We start from the raw sequence: 17,611 nt of genomic DNA, 5'->3' as shown, positions 1-17,611 counted from the left end.
GGACGGATGGACGGATGGATGGATGGTGGATGTCCTGGTTTACCTTGTCCAGGGAACACATGGCGAAGACGGGTCCATCGTGAGCTTTGAGGGTCTTGATGAGCGTCGTGTCCTTCCAGATGTAAACGTCTCCGTTGGTGGCTCCGGTGAAGACCAGATCCTCGGATCGACCGTAACACGCCGACATCATGGTCTCCTGCTTCCCCAGGTTTCCAAAAATCCCCCGTCTAAAGGTTAGACCCCCACCTGTAGGACAAGAGCAGGCAGGTCAAAGGTCATCTGTTCTGTCAGAAACATATAAATGGTTTGATTCCAGGTGTTCTTCAGGTAAAAACAGGAAGTGGACCCACCTGAATGCTGCCAGAACTTGATGTGTTTCATCCCCACAGTCACCAGCTTGTCCATCCTGAACGGGTTACTCTTCACCACAAAGATTTTCTCTTTATGAGCCCTGGAGACAGAGAGCAGCTTTCACAACAACAAACATAATATCTGATCTGAAATCAGGCCAGGTGACCCCGGTCCAGGTGTGTTTACCTGGCCTTGGTCAGGTGTGTGTGGGTCCAGGTGTGTTTACCTGGCCTTGGTCAGGTGTGTGTGGGTCCAGGTGTGTTTACCTGGCCTTGGTCAGGTGTGTGTGGGTCCAGGTGTGTTTACCTGGCCTTGGCCAGTCGTTCTCCTTTCTTCCAGTCCCAGATGACAATGGAGTGAAATTCATCGATTCCCACAGAAACTAAACTCTTGCCGTCCGCTGAGACACAAAGATATAAACAAAGAGTGGAAACAGGAAACGGTTCTGATGGATCTGTTGTGTGTGTGTGTGTGTGTGTATGTGTGTGTGTGTCTGCCAAGTCTGGGTTCAGAAATAATGACCTAAGGGAAACCAAAGGGTTGTTTGAGGTGTAAATTTGCTGACTCGGCGTTAGGAAAAGCCACCTGACTCACCTGTGAAGTCCAGAGCACACACTCCTTTGCTGTGGTGTCCTTTGAGCAGTGATAGACACTTCAGGGTTTGGACGTCCCAGACGTGGATCGCCGGGTCTCTGCCCACCTGAAGGGACAGACAGCTGATGATAAACTCTTTAAGTTGAAATTTAAAATGCTGCTCTCTGATTGGCCGGTTGTACCTGTGCAGAGGCCACATAGTCTTTGAGCGGATGGACAGCAAGGCTGAGGATGTCGTCGTTGTGTCCCAGATAAAAGCGCTGGCTGTGCTGCAGCCGGTTGTAGACGACGGCGACAGCAGCTACATGGAAGACCACCTCACCTGTCTGACTGTAGAACAGGTTGTTCCTACAGTCGAAGCCGCGGTACCTGCAGGAAGCAGGACCATAATAATAACAATAAATGATTCTGTCCTTTAACCCTAGCCGGCTGAGGCAGATGGACGCCCATCCTGAGCCTGGTTCTGGTTCTGGTTCTGGTTCTGCTGGAGTTTTTATTTCCACTGTCACCAACATGCTGCTCAGGATGGGAGACTGAGACGATCGTTGTGACTTTATAAATAAACCAAATTCAATAAAAGCCCCAGTTGTTGGTTTACAGACAAGATGGTGTTAATTTACTGAGAACAGCTCGTTATTAACAGAAAATCAGTTGTGATTCAAAGATAAACTAAAGCTGAATAATTATGTGTGATAATATTGAAATAGTAAATAGTTTAGATAAGACATATAAAAAATGAATGATAATGCTAATGAAGAGGTGATTAATATGTCAGTCAGCTGAGAGTGGATCATAAAGTTAATTTTTCATAATTATCAGACTGATTTCAGTTTCATTCCTGACTTTAAAACCACTTTTTACCCGTGAACAAACTGCAAACGAAGCCCCTCCTCAGGAGCTTTCTGGCGCTTCAGGGAACCAATCAGCTTCTTCTTGAGCTGAGGCAGATCCTCCTTATACACCTGTGCACCACAGAGACAGGTGAGTCAGGAGATGGACAGGTGGTTGATGGCAGCAGCGTCTGTTTCCTGCTCACCTGGCGCTCATAGCTGGTCTGAGCTTCTTGTTCGATGTCTGAGTCCAGTTCTGGGACGTCTGACACGTCCGAGTCCGACTCGCCGCTGTTTGAGTCGGCGTAGCCCTCTGAGGTCACACAGCGCATCACGTCAAATAGTAATATCACCAGAAAATAGGTTATAAATGACTAAAACAGTAAAATTCATTTAATTACATAACAATAAAGCTCAGCTGTCCCGACCTGCTACCAGTCTGGTTCTGACCTGCAGATCCGCAGCGTTTAATCCTTCAGAGTTTTTTTGTTTTGAGGCTGGACACTGAGTTGGGGGCGTGGCCAACAGACGCTAATTTGCATAAAAGTGACATAGCTCTAAAACGTCTCATTCTAAAATGAGCTGAAAACTGTCAGAACGGATCAGCTGAAATCTAAATATCTGAGGAGGATTTTGTGTGTTAAATGTAATGAAGATGTTTTGTAGCCCACAGACCCATCCTGATTGGCTTCAGGAAGCTGAATAGGTCCCCTTTAAAGGAAGTGGACTGAAAGCTCAGAGATACTCTTCAGAATAAGAGTCGGTTCTGTCACACAGTCTATCCCAGCAGGATTCTGGGATAGAAGAAAGTTGATGGATGTTGCTGCTTTGGAACCTTCATCATTTCTGCAAACGTTTCTAGTTATGGTAAAAAATGATTGTTTGTCTTAGTTGATGATCTGACCCGTTTGTGGGATCCAGTCTGGGTTCGTTCTGTCAGGAGTTGAGAGAGTTCTGGTAAAGATGGGATGTTTTGTCAGAAGATAAATGCTGCAGAGTTCAAACTAAACTACCTTGAAGAAGTGGCTCCAGAACACCATTCATGACGCCTTCAGGAAGGAACCTCCACTGGAAGACGGCGTGGTCAGCGCCGCCGGTGCTGATGACCCACTGCAAGTCATTGGACCAGCGAACATTGGTCACATGGGCGGAGTGTCCAATGTACTTTTTAAACTTGGCCCCTGTTTCAGGAAGAAGACTATTAGCAGTTAGAAAAGTTCATCTGATGACTCAGAAACCCATCTGAAAGGTCCCTCCCCGACTTAGAAGTTTGAATTACAGAAATGTAAAAACTTGAAGTCAAAACCTTCAGAACTCAGGAACTAAAATCCACAGGTGATGTTCCAGGTTATCATCTGAATCTACTGAAAGGTTCCTGATGTGAGAAGGAGCTTACAGACCTTTCTTCAGGCAGGGGAACCTGAAGAGCCTGATGAGGCCCAGATCATCCCCGGTCACCAGAACAGCACTGCTGTAGTTGGCGTGCACAGAGTTCACGTTGGTGACGTTGGAGTATTTGGGCCAGATCCCATTCACCTCTGGCCCAATGACACCTGTCCACGTCATCCAGTGGATCCCCTTGGCTTCCTCTTTAGGAACCAGCTTTCCAGCTGAAAAAGAAAGGAAAAGGTGGGACCCAGGACGAGTTACCAGCATCTAGACACATAAATCTCCAGTCCCAGATCCAAACAGGTGAGTTCTAAGGTAGAAATACTTGACAGGTAAGTTCTAATCTCCCGTTAAAATCCTGAGTGAGTCCCACAGTGAGCCCCATGCAGTGTACTGAAACCATGTCTCTGTGGGTTGGCAATGGTACCTGGCATCCTGTAGAAGAGCCGCTCACCGGAACCGTCATTGGTCTGCAGGAAGCGGCTGTCCACCGACCAGTCCAGGTGGGTGATGAAGGAGGTGGAGCGGCCGCACTCGCCAACCTTCTTATAGCGCTGAGCGATGGCGTAGATATCCACCAGTCCATCATTGGATCCCACGGCCAAGAGGGCACCATCCGGAGAGAACTTGAGTTCATGGATCACCTCCTTTCTGTCCTTGATGTGGACCACCTCCGTCATGTCCCTGCAGAAAAAGATTTCAGCTTGGGTTCCTTCTTCAAAATAAATCACACTGGCAGCAGAAAGGTCTTCATCAGGTAGGTGTTCATCACTTCTTCTTAGCCCACAAACTACCAGCCAGGGGTGGAGCGCCTCACCAAACTACCAGCCAGGGGTGGAGCGCCTCACCAAACTACCAACCAGGGGTGGGGCGCCTCACCTAACTACCAGCCAGGGGTGGAGCGCCTCACCTGACTCGCAGCACGGTGAAAGACCCGTCCTTCATGCCCAGAGCGAGCTGAGAGCCGTCGTTGTTGAAGGAAACACTTCGAACAGATTCCTCCATGTTACAGCGAGCCAGCAGGGTGTGGTCAGGTAGGCTCCACAACCTAAGACAGGTGAGAGACAGACAGGTGAGACACAAACAGGTAAAACAGACAGGTGAGATATAGACAGGTGAGACACACACAGGTGAGAGACAGACAGGTGAGAGACAGACAGGTGAGACATGGACAGGTGAGAGACAGACAGGTAAGAGACAGACAGGTGAGACACAAACAGGTGAGATATAGACAGGTGAGACACACACAGGTGAGACACGACAGGTGAGACACAAACAGGTGAGATACAGACAGGTGAGACAGACAGGTGAGAGACAGACAGGTGAGACACACACAGGTGAGACACACAGGTGAGACAGACAGGTGAGACACACACAGGTGAGACAGACAGGTGAGACACGGACAGGTAAACCGGGAGCAGCAGTGGTGTTTTCAGATCAGACTCACCTGACTGAGCGGTCGTCGCTCCCGGTAACAGCCACCGGCTGTTTGGGGTGGAGGTCCAGCGCCCACAGCTCCCCCTCGCTGTGACCCTGCATCAGCAGAACCGGTTTGTCCCGATCTCGAACCATCACCTCGAAGATTTCACTGTCCTGAGTCCCGGCCAGAATCCGGTCAGCTTTCCAGCACACGCTGCGAATCGACAGGCCTGGAACCAACAAAGCCAGAACTGAATCCTGTGCCGACTGACCAGAGGTCTGAGTGATCACAGAGAAAACTAAAGTGTCCTTAGGTCTCAAAAATAAACCCATTATCGTCCCCAGGGAACGAGTGCCCGTTGGTACACCTGTCCCGGGTGTTCAGAGTCATACTCGAGGACATGTTTGATGTCAGAAAAACTTAAGAATAAAGTTTAAGTTTCTCCTCCGGCAGCAGATTCAGAAGTGAATCTGTCCGTGGTTATTGTCCGCTGTCAGTCTGAGTCCTGAGCCTGGTCTAAGTGATCTCACCTGACAGGTGAGTCTGATATGAAGCCTGGTTTTAGTTCTCTGCTCATCTGAACCAACAGAAGATCCTTCTGCAAAGGAAAGTCTTTGGAAATCTGAACATGTTCTTAAAGACCAGAAAGTTATTCAGACTAAAACTACTTTTTTTGAAGGAATTGATCAGTTATGGTTTATAAAATACCTGCCGAGGTCTTCAGGACTCAAACTTCCTGACAATAAGGTAACTTTTAAAATAACAGGCTTCTAAACTTTGAATTTGATACAATTTCAGGTCAAGAAAGTTAAGCCCCCATGAAGTCAGTGATGTTAGAGTTCAGGTGGACTATAGTCCTGTTTTACATGCAGCACGCTTCAGAGCACAGCAGCTGCAGACCTTTGTAGCCTTGCTCGGCCTCTCTCAGGTCGATCCTGGTGATGGGTTTGAAGTCCATGTCCCACAGCCGAACGCAGCCATCTCTTCCTCCGGTGGCGAATCCTTCCTCACAGGCATGCATGCTGAAGATCCCCGCCTGCAACACACGAGCTGCTGTCAGACTGAAAGATCTCCGTGGACATGTGGACCTTGTGTTCAGGGTTAGGATTAGTGGGTTAACACCGTCTGAGCATCGGACAAACTGTAAATAACTCAGTATGTGGAAGTCGGGGGGGGGGGGTCATCATTGAAGACCCCAAATCAAAACATCAAACAGTTCTTGAAATACTAAAAATAGTCCAAAAATAATAAGACAACAAAATCATAAGTCCTTCAAGGAGAGACCTGAAGCTACGGTCATTGTTCTCAGTTCCCTTCTGTACTGATGGACACCCAACATGTCCCCCTCTGAGACATGTCCTGAAACTGTCCAAATGAGTGAGACATACTGATGTCCAGAGTCATCAGGGAGAACTTTGTGTCAAAACATGTGGTCCAAGAGTGTGGATCTGAATTTGGGTCAGGTGTTGATGTCTGGGTCTGGATCTGTGTTTTGGTTTGGGTCTGGTCTGGTCTGGTCTGGTCTGGTCTGGTACCCCATGTGCAGCCTGAACGGTCCGGATCAGAGTGATTCCTTTCCAGACGTAAACGTCTCCGTTCAGAGCTCCAGAATACGTCAGCTCGTCTTTGGCTGCAGAGACACAGAGGATGGTCTGCAGGTCGCCCGTCTTTCCAAAGAGCCCTCGTTTAGGGGTCAGAGCGTTCCCACACAGAGTCCAGAACTGCACACAGAACCAAACACTGGTGAGTCCAACTCATAACAGAGCTGGGTTCCAAAACCAATTCTGCATTTGGATCATAAAAGATTAAACCTTGTTGTTGTTTTAGTGACATTTAGATCCAACGGATGTGAGAAATATTTAAAAGGGAACTCAGGTAATAACCAGTCAGTGACCTCATCCATCATGTGACTCAGGGGGCGTGGCCTCACCTTGATGTGTTTGACTCCACAGCTGACCAGCCGGCTGGACTGGATTGGGTCCCAGCAGACATCAAAGATCTGAATGAATCCAAACAGCACCGTTAACAATAATCCTACAGGCCAGAAAATGTTTCCAAACAAAGAGTTGTACCCTATCTGAGTGTCCGGTTGCCATGGCAACAACCCGTCCTCTCCTCCAGTCCCAAACGCACACCGTGTTCTTGGCATCCAGACCGACAGAGGCCAGTCTCTGTGACAACAGACACAAACAAGCCCAGTCAAAGACATCCATACGGCCCAGAATGTAGCTCCGTCCCCTACCACAGCATGATGTCACTCCTAAAGTAGATGATGGATCAAAACCAGGTGTGTTGGAGTTCCTTGGGATGACCACCTGATATTCACAGGTTTCTGTTTCAGTGCTGGTCCGTTCTCAGTCAAATATATGGTTTCAGGTAAAAACTGAATCGTTCCCAGATTTATTTTCTGTTTTGAATCCAGTGGAGCAACACATCTGTGTGCTTAGCCTCAGGACAAAGCTCCGCCCCTTTTAAAGCTTTTGCAAAAAGCCCCACCCCTTTTTGGCCTTAGCACAAAGCTCCGCCCCTTTTGGAGTGAAAACAACCTTTCCACTTTGACTATTGATAAATACAGCTCCTAAAATCTTTGCTCATAAAACGATAAAACCACAACATATGAAGCTTTTATTATGGTCTGTCAGTTAAATCATTATTTATTTTTTGTTGATCCTCAATCATCCATATGAAGTTCATCAGATGGGCGAACGGCGCCCCCCAGCGGCCTGATGTGACCTGTCATGTTCTTTATTAAACATTCACAGTAAACTAATTAAATTATTAATTGACAGCATGCTAACATGCTAACTAGCATGTTCTGAACGCAGGCGTCTTTGTGGATGATCACGCTGTAGTTTTTATTTGACTTTTTTTTTCAGAGGGTGGAGAGACTTCAAATGAATCCTACATATGAATTTATTAATAATAAAAGGAAGTTATTTAGCTGTTTATGAGTCAGACAAAGATGGTCAAAATAAAACTAAAGAAAAGAAAACTGCTGCTGACATCGTTTAATTTCTAACTCATGTCCCTGTGACTTCACAAGGGGGCGTGGCTTTTACCTGTCCATCTGAGTCAAAGGCGAGACAGGCGACTCCGTGGGTGTGGACGTCCCTCAGGATGGACACGGTCTGCATAGAGTAGGTGTCCCAGATACAGATGTACGGGTCGGTCCCCACCTGACCCGTCGCCACCTGGATCTTATCAGGATGCATGGCCAGACTGACAGACAGACATGCAGACAGACAGGCAGACAGACAGGCAGGCAGACAGACAGACAGACAGACAGATGGGCAGACAGGCAGGCAGACAGGCAGACAGACAAACAGACAGACAGACAGACAGACAGACAGACAGACAGACAGACAGGCAGACAGGCAGACAGACAGACAGTCAGGCAGACAGACAGACAGACAGACAGACAGACAGACAGACAGACAGACAGACAGAGAGTTGTTGTTTAACACAGACTGAGACTTTATCACAACACTCAGAAACTGTCAGAAGTTCAGGTTTTTAGATTTGAAGCCCTCAGGCAGCTGCTGTCAGACACACCTGGACAGACCTGCTGAGAAAAGTTAGAGAGGCTGTAGCTGAGATGGTTTGGATATGTGCAGAGGAGGGACAGAGGACATATTGGACAAAGGATGTTAGCTGAGAAAAAGAGGAAGCCCACAGAGAGGGTTAGATGTAGAAGAGAGGGATGGTGTGACAGAGAGGATGCTGGGAGATGGAGACCCCTGAAGGGAACAGACCAAAGAAGAAGACATTCAGGGATCGAGACCCAACATTTAAATCCAGTTTAGTGCTCTCTGAGTACTCTTTGAATTACAGCTAGTTTAACAACACGACTTTTTCCTGAACTCCTGAATCTTTTTATATACATATAATTCTTGTTTCTCTTTTTCATTACTTTGATTTTTAAGGTGCAGGTGAGTGTATCTGAATCAGAGATCTGTCACACAATTATAAGTAATTCATGTACTCTCCACCAGAGGCAGCACTGAGCCTCAGGGCCTGCAGGCTGGCTGAGACAGGCATCTTCACTTCCTCTTTTTAAAACACATATGTTTTCACTGGCCTTTCATACAGTTTGAATTATGTTTTTATGATACTTTCACTAAATTTGTTTTCTGTGTTTTAATTTATTTTGTTTTAATCTCGTTCTATGTTTGATGGTTGGCATAAATTGTGAAGCACTTTGGTCAACTACTGTTGTTTTAAATGTGCTATATAAATAAAATTGACATTGACATTGGTTCCAGGTCCGAAGATACCCAACAAGACCCGTAACACAAAACGTGTGTAATTATTGCTGCATAACAGCCTCATACACAGTGATGAGGTTGAAGTGAAGAGGTCAGAGCAATGATGTCAGAGTGATGATGTCAGAGCAATGAGGTCAGAGCAATGAGGTCAGAGCAATGAAGTCAGAGTGATGATGTCAGAGTGATGAGGTCAGAGCGATGAGGTCAGTGATGAGGTCAGAGCGATGAGGTCAGAGTGATGATGTCAGAGCAATGTGGTGAGAGCGATGATGTCAGAGATGAGATCAGTGATGAGGTTGACGTCATGAGGTCAGAGTGATGAGATCAGTGATGATGTCAGAGCGATGATGTCAGTGATGTCAGAGTGATGATGTCAGAGCGATGAGGTCAGAGAAGGGAAGTACTGTCCTGTCCTGTCCCAGCATGCAACACGACATCATGCATCATTACATTCTCCACAGGGGTTAAAGTTTTTGGTATTCAAGTCTAAAATATGCAAATACATTTTCTACTAATTGAAACCACGCCCCCTCACCTGATGATGTCATCATTGTGTCCCAGGAAGAACTTCTGGGTGTGTTCTCTGGTGTTGTAAACCACGCCCACCCCAGCTACAAAATACACCACCTCCTTCCCGGTGGTGTAGTACAGGTTGTTCCGGCACTGGTGGCCTCGGTACCCGTGGATCCACTCCAGCCTCAGCTGGCAGCGCGGCGCCGTTTTATCCGACATGTGGCCTCAGAACCACAAAGTCCACAGAGGCGTGAGAAGCACCGTTTATGGAGTCCAACGCTACAGCTAAGGATGCTGGGAGCTGCAGTCCATCGCTGCAGTCCCTTTGAAAGAGCAGAGTCCAACTACATCTCCCATAATTCCACAGTGCATCACCAGGGCTGTTCCCAGGTCCAGATGAGTTCAACCATCAGGGTCCAAACGGGTCAGAACCACACATGGTTCCTTAATCAAACCTGCTTTTATTCTTTTCAGTCCAGGAAGTAGAAACTGTTTCAGATCTGGACTCTTTGATTTTACATTTATTTTATTTAAAGCTCCGAACCGGTCCGAACCGGTCCAGAAGGTGGTTCAGAACATTTAGCTTTATTTAAGCTTTATAAGATCTTTGGAATTTAAACTTTATTTTAAAACACTGACTTAAATAGAGAATAATTAATTTTAACTATAAATCAGAACCATGCGCAGGTTCCGGACCGGGTCGGTTCGGATCAGAAGGTCACAGTCCAGACAGATCGGTTCCAGTTGCAAACGAACCGCAGACCTGGACCCGAACCGAACAGTTCTTGTTCCTAAAGGCTGAAATCAGAGAAAATCCCTCCGCCGTCTGTTCCAGCCTGAAATCCGGGGATTACAGAACCGAGCCGATCCCGCAGCCCGAACCGACACCGAGAGGTTCGGAGGCGGCGGGCTGGAGGACGGGCACCCGCGGCGGAACCCCGGAGGTCCAACAGCCCGAAGAGAACCGGGAATATCACCGGGAATATTACCGGGAATCTCAGGAATCACCGAGAGCGTCAAGCAGGGAATCACACAGAACCACTTCCGGCTGGGACTTTCAAAATAAAACGCCCTGCGGCTTCCTGTGAAGTCCAGAACACAGAGATTAAAACGTTAAACTGTTTCTTGTTTCTGTTTATGGATTAAATGAAGGAATGCATATCACCCGCCGCCTTGCATCCAGACTTTTACACAAACACACGGGATGACTGTCAGCTACTACCACCACACCAAAACCAACAGGTTCTGTCAACTGCTCAGAACCTTTGTGGATAAAACACATGAGCAGGTCTGCAGCTAGAGGTCAGAGGTCAGAAACAGGAGAGCATCTGAACGTATGGAACGTCAGAATGCTGTTTGCTTCAGAGCTTTATTTTGAAGGGTGCAGCACACACTTCCTGTCTCCCTAGCTCACTGCAGCTGAAGTGGTTTGATGAATCAGATCTGTGCTTTGCATGCTGGGAGTTGTAGTGTTTCACAGCTGACCTGAGATCTGATTAAACAACCCAAACCTTTACTAAAACCTGATTCTGGTCCACCTGGGTTCTGGAGCTCCAGGTTCCGGATCAGTTTTATCAGGCCGAACAAGAACCAGACCAGCAGTCCGGTTTTAGGGGAATAATTGTACGGACAATAAAACCAACCAATCGGGAGCGGAAGTCAGCGTATCCCTCGTCTCCAGAGCAGTTTTTACTTTTACTGTTAGCATTAATGTTTCTGTTGTTGCTGCTGTGACCATTATAGGTTTCTGCAAAGGATCAATAAAGTCCATCCATCCATCATCCATCATCCATCCATCCATCCATCCATCCATTCATCCATCATCCATCCATCCATCCATCAGTCATCCATCCTTCCATCTGTCCATCCTTCCATCCATCCGCCCCTCCATCCGTCCATCCATCCATCCATCCATCCAAATGGTGAGGGTTGCATCAGGAAGGGCATCAGGCATTAAATATTTTGCCAAACTAACATGTGAGTTCATCCAAGAGACACCATACCGGATCGGTCGAGGCCCGGTTCACAACGACCGTCACCGGCGCTGCTGTTAGTGGAAGACCACGAAGAGGAAAACGTGTCAGGAGACAGAGGGACAAGAGGACAGACGAGTGTAGGACTGAGGGTAGCAGCTCTGAACGTAGGAACGATGACAGGCAAAGGCAGAGAGCTGCTGACATGATGCAGAGGAGGAAGGTAGATGTTCTGTGAGGAAGAGCAGCAAGGCTCGCAGCATCGGGGCAGCTTTCAGATGTTTTACCATGGGGTGGACAGGAAGAGACATGGAGGAGGGCTGGTCCTGAAGGAGGAGTTAGAAGGAATGTAGTTCTGCTCCACAGGTTGGATGGGATGCAGAAGAGAAAGAGAAACTCTGGAAGGATCTGGATGAAGTGATGAAGAGTATTCCCAGGGAGGAGAGAGTGGTGATCAGAGCAGATCTGAAAGGACATGTTGGTGAAGGAAACAGAGGAGGTGAGGAGGTGATGGGCAGGTTTGGAGTTAAAGAAAGGAACCAGGAAGGACAGATGGTGGTGGATGGAAATGGCTGTAGTCAACACCTGTGTCCCAAAGAGGAAGGAGCACAGGGTGACCTATAAGAGAGGAGGCAGGAGGACACAGGAAGATTTAAAGTTGGAAAAGGAGACAAAAGTTTGAGATCTTTTCAAATTTATTTTCTTTCCTGAAAAATAAATTAAATACCAAAACAGCAAACAGAAAGACAAAAATGAAAAACAGGGACAAAAAGAGGAAACAGAGACACAAAGACAGGAAACAGGGACAAAAACAGGAAACGGAGACACAAAAACAGGAAACGGAGACACAAAAACAGGAAACGGAGACACAAAAACAGGAAACAGGGACAAAAACAGGAAACAGGGACACGAAAACAGGAAACAGGGACAAAAAGAGGAAACAGACATAAACAGGAAGTAAGAAGACAGAACAGGAAGTTGAGTTTATAGTAAGCTTTAATGAGTTCAGGTGCAGTTTGATACATGACTTTAAATACGCAGCAGGTTCTGATTGTGCACAAACTTTCATACATGTTGGCTACGATACGGATACAGAGCTGCGAGCAGAAAGTGTCGGAGCGAACTCCAGCCGGACGTCCAGTTCGGCACTCCGGACCCGGCAGAACCAAACAGGAAGTTTCAGGTGAGCTCTACGTGAAGCATGCAGGTGAACATTTTTACATCAAACAGAACGGATAGAAAGTTAAAAGCACAGTTGGTCCAGTTTCTCTCCAGAACCCTCACAGAACTGAGGAAAAAGCAAAAACCCAAAAACTGAGCATCTGGTCCCCACAGAGGTCAGCGCGGCGCCGGAGCGACCAATCAGAACCAGTAGGCACTCTGACGACTTCAGCGACGCCCCGCCCACCACAAACATCATCAAAACAGAACCAAAATCCTTCAGAACCGAGAACCGGGCCCAGGAAACCCGTCAGTGAAATCTAACCTGCCAGCTGAACTATTGGCTGCTGGCTGTGACATCACTCATGACGTCATCACTCCTGAAATGAGTGACGTCATCACTCCTGACATGAGTGATGTCATCACTGGTGACGTCATCACTGATGACATCATCACTCGTGATGTCATCAGCAGGAGTTTCTCTCTGAACTTGACTCAAATAAAGTTGATTTACAAAGTTCTGATGAGAAACCCGACCCAAATCAGTGAGGTACGGTTCAACTTTCCCAGCTGACATTGAACGCATCATCAGGTTCTGTTGTTCTGATTCATTCAGTCCAAATGGATCAGAACAACCAACAAGTTCTGGACCCAAAAACCCTCACATGAAAGTGGATCAGTTGGTGTCACTGAAGTCTGCTGCAGAACCAGGACTCCGAGGGTTCTGCGACAGAACCAGGACTCTGATGGTTCTGCTGCAGAACCAGGACTCAGAGGGTTCTGCGGCGGAACCAGGACTCAGAGGGTTCTGCTGCGGAACCAGGACTCCGATGGTTCTGCGGCGGAACCAGTACTCCGAGGGTTCTGTGACAGAACCAGGACTCCGAGGGTTCTGCGGCGAAACCAGGACTCAGAGGGTTCTGCTGCGGAACCAGGATCAGAACTTTGTGCAGTTTGGACCTTCAGGAAGCTGAAGTGTGATGCCATGCTCCGGGTCGGGCCGGTTCCACTGAGGGGTTCTGGCCGGTTCCTCCTGGTTCTACTGTTTCTTCTTGCTGAAGAGGCTGAAGCGTTTCTCCTTGTCCCTCTTGCCGGGACTGGACTCGGTGCCGAGCGTGATGGTGGCGGGCAGCGTCTGAGCACGCCCGGACGCCGGCGTTCCCGGGTTGCTGCCCTCGGTGTCGGAGCGGTCGGCGGCGGCGTTCAGGATGCCCTGGATCCAGCTGCTCATCTCCTCCTGTGGGACCCAGATTCTGGTTCAGTTCTACAGAAACCCGTCTGCAGCTTCTTATTAGAAGAGAACTTTCTGTCTCTAATGGAAACCTGGAACAGATTCTGGTTCTGATCCGAAGGTACTGACCTCATCTTTGGCTTGGAACAGGTACTCGTTTCCATCCGGGACTCTGAAAGGCAGAAGGAGAACGTGAACAGAACACGGCAGAGGCTGGACAGTGACTCCGCCCACCGGCCTGAGCGTTACCTGAGTTTGAAGACGTGTTTCTTCTTCTTGTAGTCGGACGCCACGTCGCAGGTGGCGTCCTTCAGGCTGACGGCCGGCTCGCCGTGATAAGCCACACCCTGTCCAGCTGCCTTGCTGTCCTTGTAGAAGCTCATGTCCTGGTTTTTGATGACGCAGTACACATTGTGCCACGACCTGCCAATCACAGAGCCGAGAAGTCAGATGGTGCACTGAAAGGGGGCGTAGCCAGGCGGCCTGGTAGATCCCACCTGTTGGAGGCCTTCTTGTTGTGACCCTCCCACTCATGTTTGCGGTGCAGGAAGCTCTGGAGCTGAAAGGTCGAGTCCTGGTTCTTGGCGGGCAGCGTGGACGACTGGCTTTTAGTCTTCCTGCCGGACGTCGGCGAGGGGGCGGGGCTTGGTTCCTTTGAGCTGCGCTCGCCGATCCCGTTCACCAGATCGCCACCTTCCATGGCGTCCTGCAGATTAAAGATCGGATAAAACAGAAAATCCTTCCTTCAATAAAGTGATGTTTTTATTTCATTTAACTGGAACTAAACTGCAGACGAGAGAAGAAGAACGACGGAAACTAAACAAAGTTTAAATCAGAAAAGACCAAACGGACCAACGAGAACCTGACATTGACAGGTCCTGGCGTGGATTTCAGAATAAAGCTCTGTGTGGATTTCAGAATGAAGTTCTGTGTGTATTTCAGAATAAAGCTCTGCGTGTATTTCAGAATAAAGCTCCACTGGATCCGGAGCTGCAGGGATGTGATGAAGATGTAATGAAGATGTGATGAAGATGTGATGAAGATGTGATATAGATATGATGAGGATGTGATGAGGATGTGACGAAGATGTGACGAGGATGTGACGAGGATGTGACGAAGATGTGACGAGGATGTGATGAGGATGTGATGAAGATATGATGAGGATGTGATGAGGATGTGATGAGGATGTGATGAAGATATGATGAGGATGTGATGAGGATGTGATGAGGATGTGATGAAGATGTGATGAAGATGTGATAAGGATGTGAGGAGGATGTGATGAAGATATGATGAAGATGTGATGAAGATGTGATGAGGATGTGATGAGGATGTGATGAAGATGTGATGAGGATGTGATGAGGATGTGAGGAGGATGTGATGAAGATGTGATGAAGATGTGATGAGGATCTGATGAAGATGTGATTAGGATGAGAGGAGGATGTGATGAAGATGTGATGAGGATGTGATGAAGATGTGATGAGGATGAGAGGAGGATGTGATGAAGATGTGATGAGGATGTGATGAAGATGTGATGAGGATGTGATGAGGATCTGATGAAGATGTGATTAGGATGAGAGGAGGATGTGATGAAGATGTGATGAGGATGTGATGAAGATGTGATGAGGATGTGATGAGGATGTGATGAAGATGTGATTAGGATGAGAGGAGGATGTGATGAAGATGTGATGAAGATGTGATGAGGATGTGAGGAGGATGTGATGAAGATGTGAGGAGGATGTGAGGAGGATGTGATGAAGATGTGATGAAGATGTGATGAGGATGTGATGAAGATGTGATGAAGATGTGATGAGGATGTGATAACGATGTGATGAAGGTCTGATGAAGATGTGATGAGGATGTGATGAGGATGTGATGAAGATGTGAAGAGGATGTGATGAAGATGTGATGAGGATGTGATGAAGATGTGAAGAGGATGTGATGAAGATGTGATGAAGATGTGAAGAGGATGTGATGAAGATGTGATGAAGATGTGAGGAGGATGTGATGAAGATGTGATGAGGATGTGATGAAGATCTGATGAGGATGTGATGAAGATGTGATGAAGATGTGATGAGGATGTGATGAGGATGTGATGAAGAGGAGGACTCACCTGAGGAGAGTTCTGGTCCGATGGGAATCCGTTCTGAGTGACGCCGCTGCAGAAACAGAGTTTGAAACTCAAACACAGATACGGAGTTCGGATGGTTTTCATTTTATTCTAAGACCTGTCCAGGTTTAACCCCGCCTCTGTAGATAAGCACCACCTTTGACCTGTTTGTGACCTTTCACCTGTGCTGCTGAGCTTCCTCCTGCTGGACCACAGCTGGTTCTGGGGACGGTGGTTTCCTCCTCCTCTCCTCCTCCTCCTGCTGCCTCCTGACCTCCAGCAGCTCCAGCTGGAACGCCACACAAACATGTCATCATCATCTTTGTCATCATCATGGTCATCTCCCTCCTCTTCGTCACCCATCCTCACCGTGGTCAGCCTCTCCAGGGCAGAGAAGCGCTCCTCCCAGGTGGCGGCGGACTTCTCGAAGGCTTCGTGGCGTTTGATGAGCTTCTCGACCTCGTCCACGCTCTGCCCCACCTCTCTGCTGGACAGGTACGGCTCCTGGCCCAGCAGCCAGGCCTCGGCCACGCCGGCGTCCCGCGAGAACTGGTGGACCTCCAGGACTGAGGAGGAGGAGAGGGACGAAGGTCAGACCATCATCAGGACCTGCGGTGACCTCAGTTCAGTTCAGTGAAACAGGAAGTGAGACTTACTGAGGCGGAGCCACTCCCATCGGTCCTCCCACTTATCGATCATCTCCTTCCTTTTGTCCGTCAGCTGCAGCAGCTTCTCTTTAATCTGAACGACACGATCAGCTGAGCAATTAAAGAAAACTTCCACTGCTCCACCTTCACAATTATTACAGATTTATCTGAACACCTGGGACCCCACCTGGAATCTAAAGACCACCTCCTTCAGATCCAGGTTTCAGGACCTCACCAGGTTCTAACGGATCCACATCGGACCTCAGGTGAACAGAAACAGGTTCCACCGAGTCGTTATTTATTAAAAAGAACCAGAAATCTGGTTCCACCTGGCTGCTTCCTCAGGATCAGCAGGTTCTGCTGAGGTTCTGCTGCTCTGGAGCTCCAGGTGTGTGTTAACACAACGCCAGGGCGGAAAGACATCAGCAATGACCTCAGAGAGTCAACCTAAGGTCATGGCTTGTTTGGAAGCCTCTTCTCCCTAAAAACAACATGGCAGCTCGACTTGAAGGAACCGGAAGACTTCTGGAGCAGAACCACACCAGAGGACAGATGTTTACCCAGAATGCACTGCAGCTGTCAGCACGGTGGTGGAGGGCTGATGGTTTGGGCTCCTCTGCAGACCAGAGGACAGATGTTTACCCAGAATGCACTGCAGCTGTCAGCACGGTGGTGGAGGGCTGATGGTTTGGGCTGATTCTGGAGTCAGATGTGAGGCCATCTGTCCAACAGACAGGACAATGATCCCAAACACAGCAGAACGGTCCAGAACCAGAACCAGAACCTCAGAGAGCTGAGCAGAAACCAATGAGCTGAGAGTGGGCCACAACTCCTCCAAAACCAGGAACCCACTGAGAGTTCTGCTGCTGGAGGAGGTTCTGTTGGGTCAGGATCTGGACCAGGTTCTGTTGGGTCAGGATCTGGACCTGGTTCTGTTGGGTCAGGATCTGGACCCAGGTTCTGTTGGGTCAGGATCTGGACCCAGGTTCAGGTTTGGATCAGGTCAGAACCTCAGGATCTGGACCCAGGTTCTGTTGGATCAGGATCTGGACCCAGGTTCTGTTGGGTCAGGATCTGGACCCAGGTTTGGGTTTGGATCAGGTCAGAACCTCAGGACCTGGACCCAGGTT

The 17,611-nt window shown here is 48.2% G+C and overlaps 2 protein-coding genes across 6 annotated transcripts in view; both read right to left on the bottom strand.

Moving 5' to 3' along the window:
- Positions 1 to 10,398, bottom strand: part of LOC108250777 (echinoderm microtubule-associated protein-like 6) — a 21,058-nt gene extending 10,660 nt beyond the window's left edge. The window contains exons 1-18 of one of the 2 annotated variants that reach the window (XM_037974768.1): positions 9,385 to 10,398; positions 7,644 to 7,803; positions 6,657 to 6,755; positions 6,515 to 6,583; positions 6,120 to 6,305; positions 5,485 to 5,620; positions 4,612 to 4,813; positions 4,075 to 4,212; positions 3,592 to 3,848; positions 3,176 to 3,385; positions 2,789 to 2,956; positions 1,982 to 2,088; positions 1,807 to 1,907; positions 1,128 to 1,314; positions 946 to 1,051; positions 658 to 751; positions 351 to 451; positions 44 to 246 (exon numbers count right to left, since the gene is read on the bottom strand). In XM_037974768.1, the coding sequence (XP_037830696.1) occupies positions 44 to 246; positions 351 to 451; positions 658 to 751; positions 946 to 1,051; positions 1,128 to 1,314; positions 1,807 to 1,907; positions 1,982 to 2,088; positions 2,789 to 2,956; positions 3,176 to 3,385; positions 3,592 to 3,848; positions 4,075 to 4,212; positions 4,612 to 4,813; positions 5,485 to 5,620; positions 6,120 to 6,305; positions 6,515 to 6,583; positions 6,657 to 6,755; positions 7,644 to 7,803; positions 9,385 to 9,581 (2,721 nt within the window). In that variant the 5' untranslated portion in view covers positions 9,582 to 10,398. The remainder of the gene's footprint in view (positions 1 to 43; positions 247 to 350; positions 452 to 657; positions 752 to 945; positions 1,052 to 1,127; positions 1,315 to 1,806; positions 1,908 to 1,981; positions 2,089 to 2,788; positions 2,957 to 3,175; positions 3,386 to 3,591; positions 3,849 to 4,074; positions 4,213 to 4,611; positions 4,814 to 5,484; positions 5,621 to 6,119; positions 6,306 to 6,514; positions 6,584 to 6,656; positions 6,756 to 7,643; positions 7,804 to 9,384) is intronic. The other variant, XM_037974769.1, reaches the window with a different exon arrangement.
- A 1,915-nt stretch (positions 10,399 to 12,313) lies between these two features.
- The window catches only part of LOC108250781 (spectrin beta chain, non-erythrocytic 1), a 42,404-nt gene continuing 37,106 nt past the window's right edge, over positions 12,314 to 17,611 (bottom strand). For 2 of the 4 annotated variants that reach the window (XM_017440823.3, XM_017440824.3), the window contains 8 exons: positions 16,491 to 16,575; positions 16,204 to 16,400; positions 16,017 to 16,123; positions 15,838 to 15,883; positions 14,225 to 14,433; positions 13,977 to 14,150; positions 13,857 to 13,899; positions 13,536 to 13,733 (listed from right to left, as the gene is read on the bottom strand). In XM_017440823.3, the coding sequence (XP_017296312.1) occupies positions 13,536 to 13,733; positions 13,857 to 13,899; positions 13,977 to 14,150; positions 14,225 to 14,433; positions 15,838 to 15,883; positions 16,017 to 16,123; positions 16,204 to 16,400; positions 16,491 to 16,575 (1,059 nt within the window). Of the gene's footprint in view, positions 13,734 to 13,856; positions 13,900 to 13,976; positions 14,151 to 14,224; positions 14,434 to 15,837; positions 15,884 to 16,016; positions 16,124 to 16,203; positions 16,401 to 16,490; positions 16,576 to 16,668; positions 16,743 to 17,611 lie in introns of those variants that run through there. The other 2 variants (XM_037974703.1, XM_037974704.1) reach the window with 2 other exon arrangements.

This window comes from Kryptolebias marmoratus, linkage group LG3, assembly GCF_001649575.2.
Source record: "Kryptolebias marmoratus isolate JLee-2015 linkage group LG3, ASM164957v2, whole genome shotgun sequence".
Lineage (NCBI taxonomy): Eukaryota > Metazoa > Chordata > Actinopteri > Cyprinodontiformes > Rivulidae > Kryptolebias > Kryptolebias marmoratus.
Note: the sequence above shows the minus strand (reverse complement) of the source record. Positions and strands in the feature narration are given on the sequence as shown.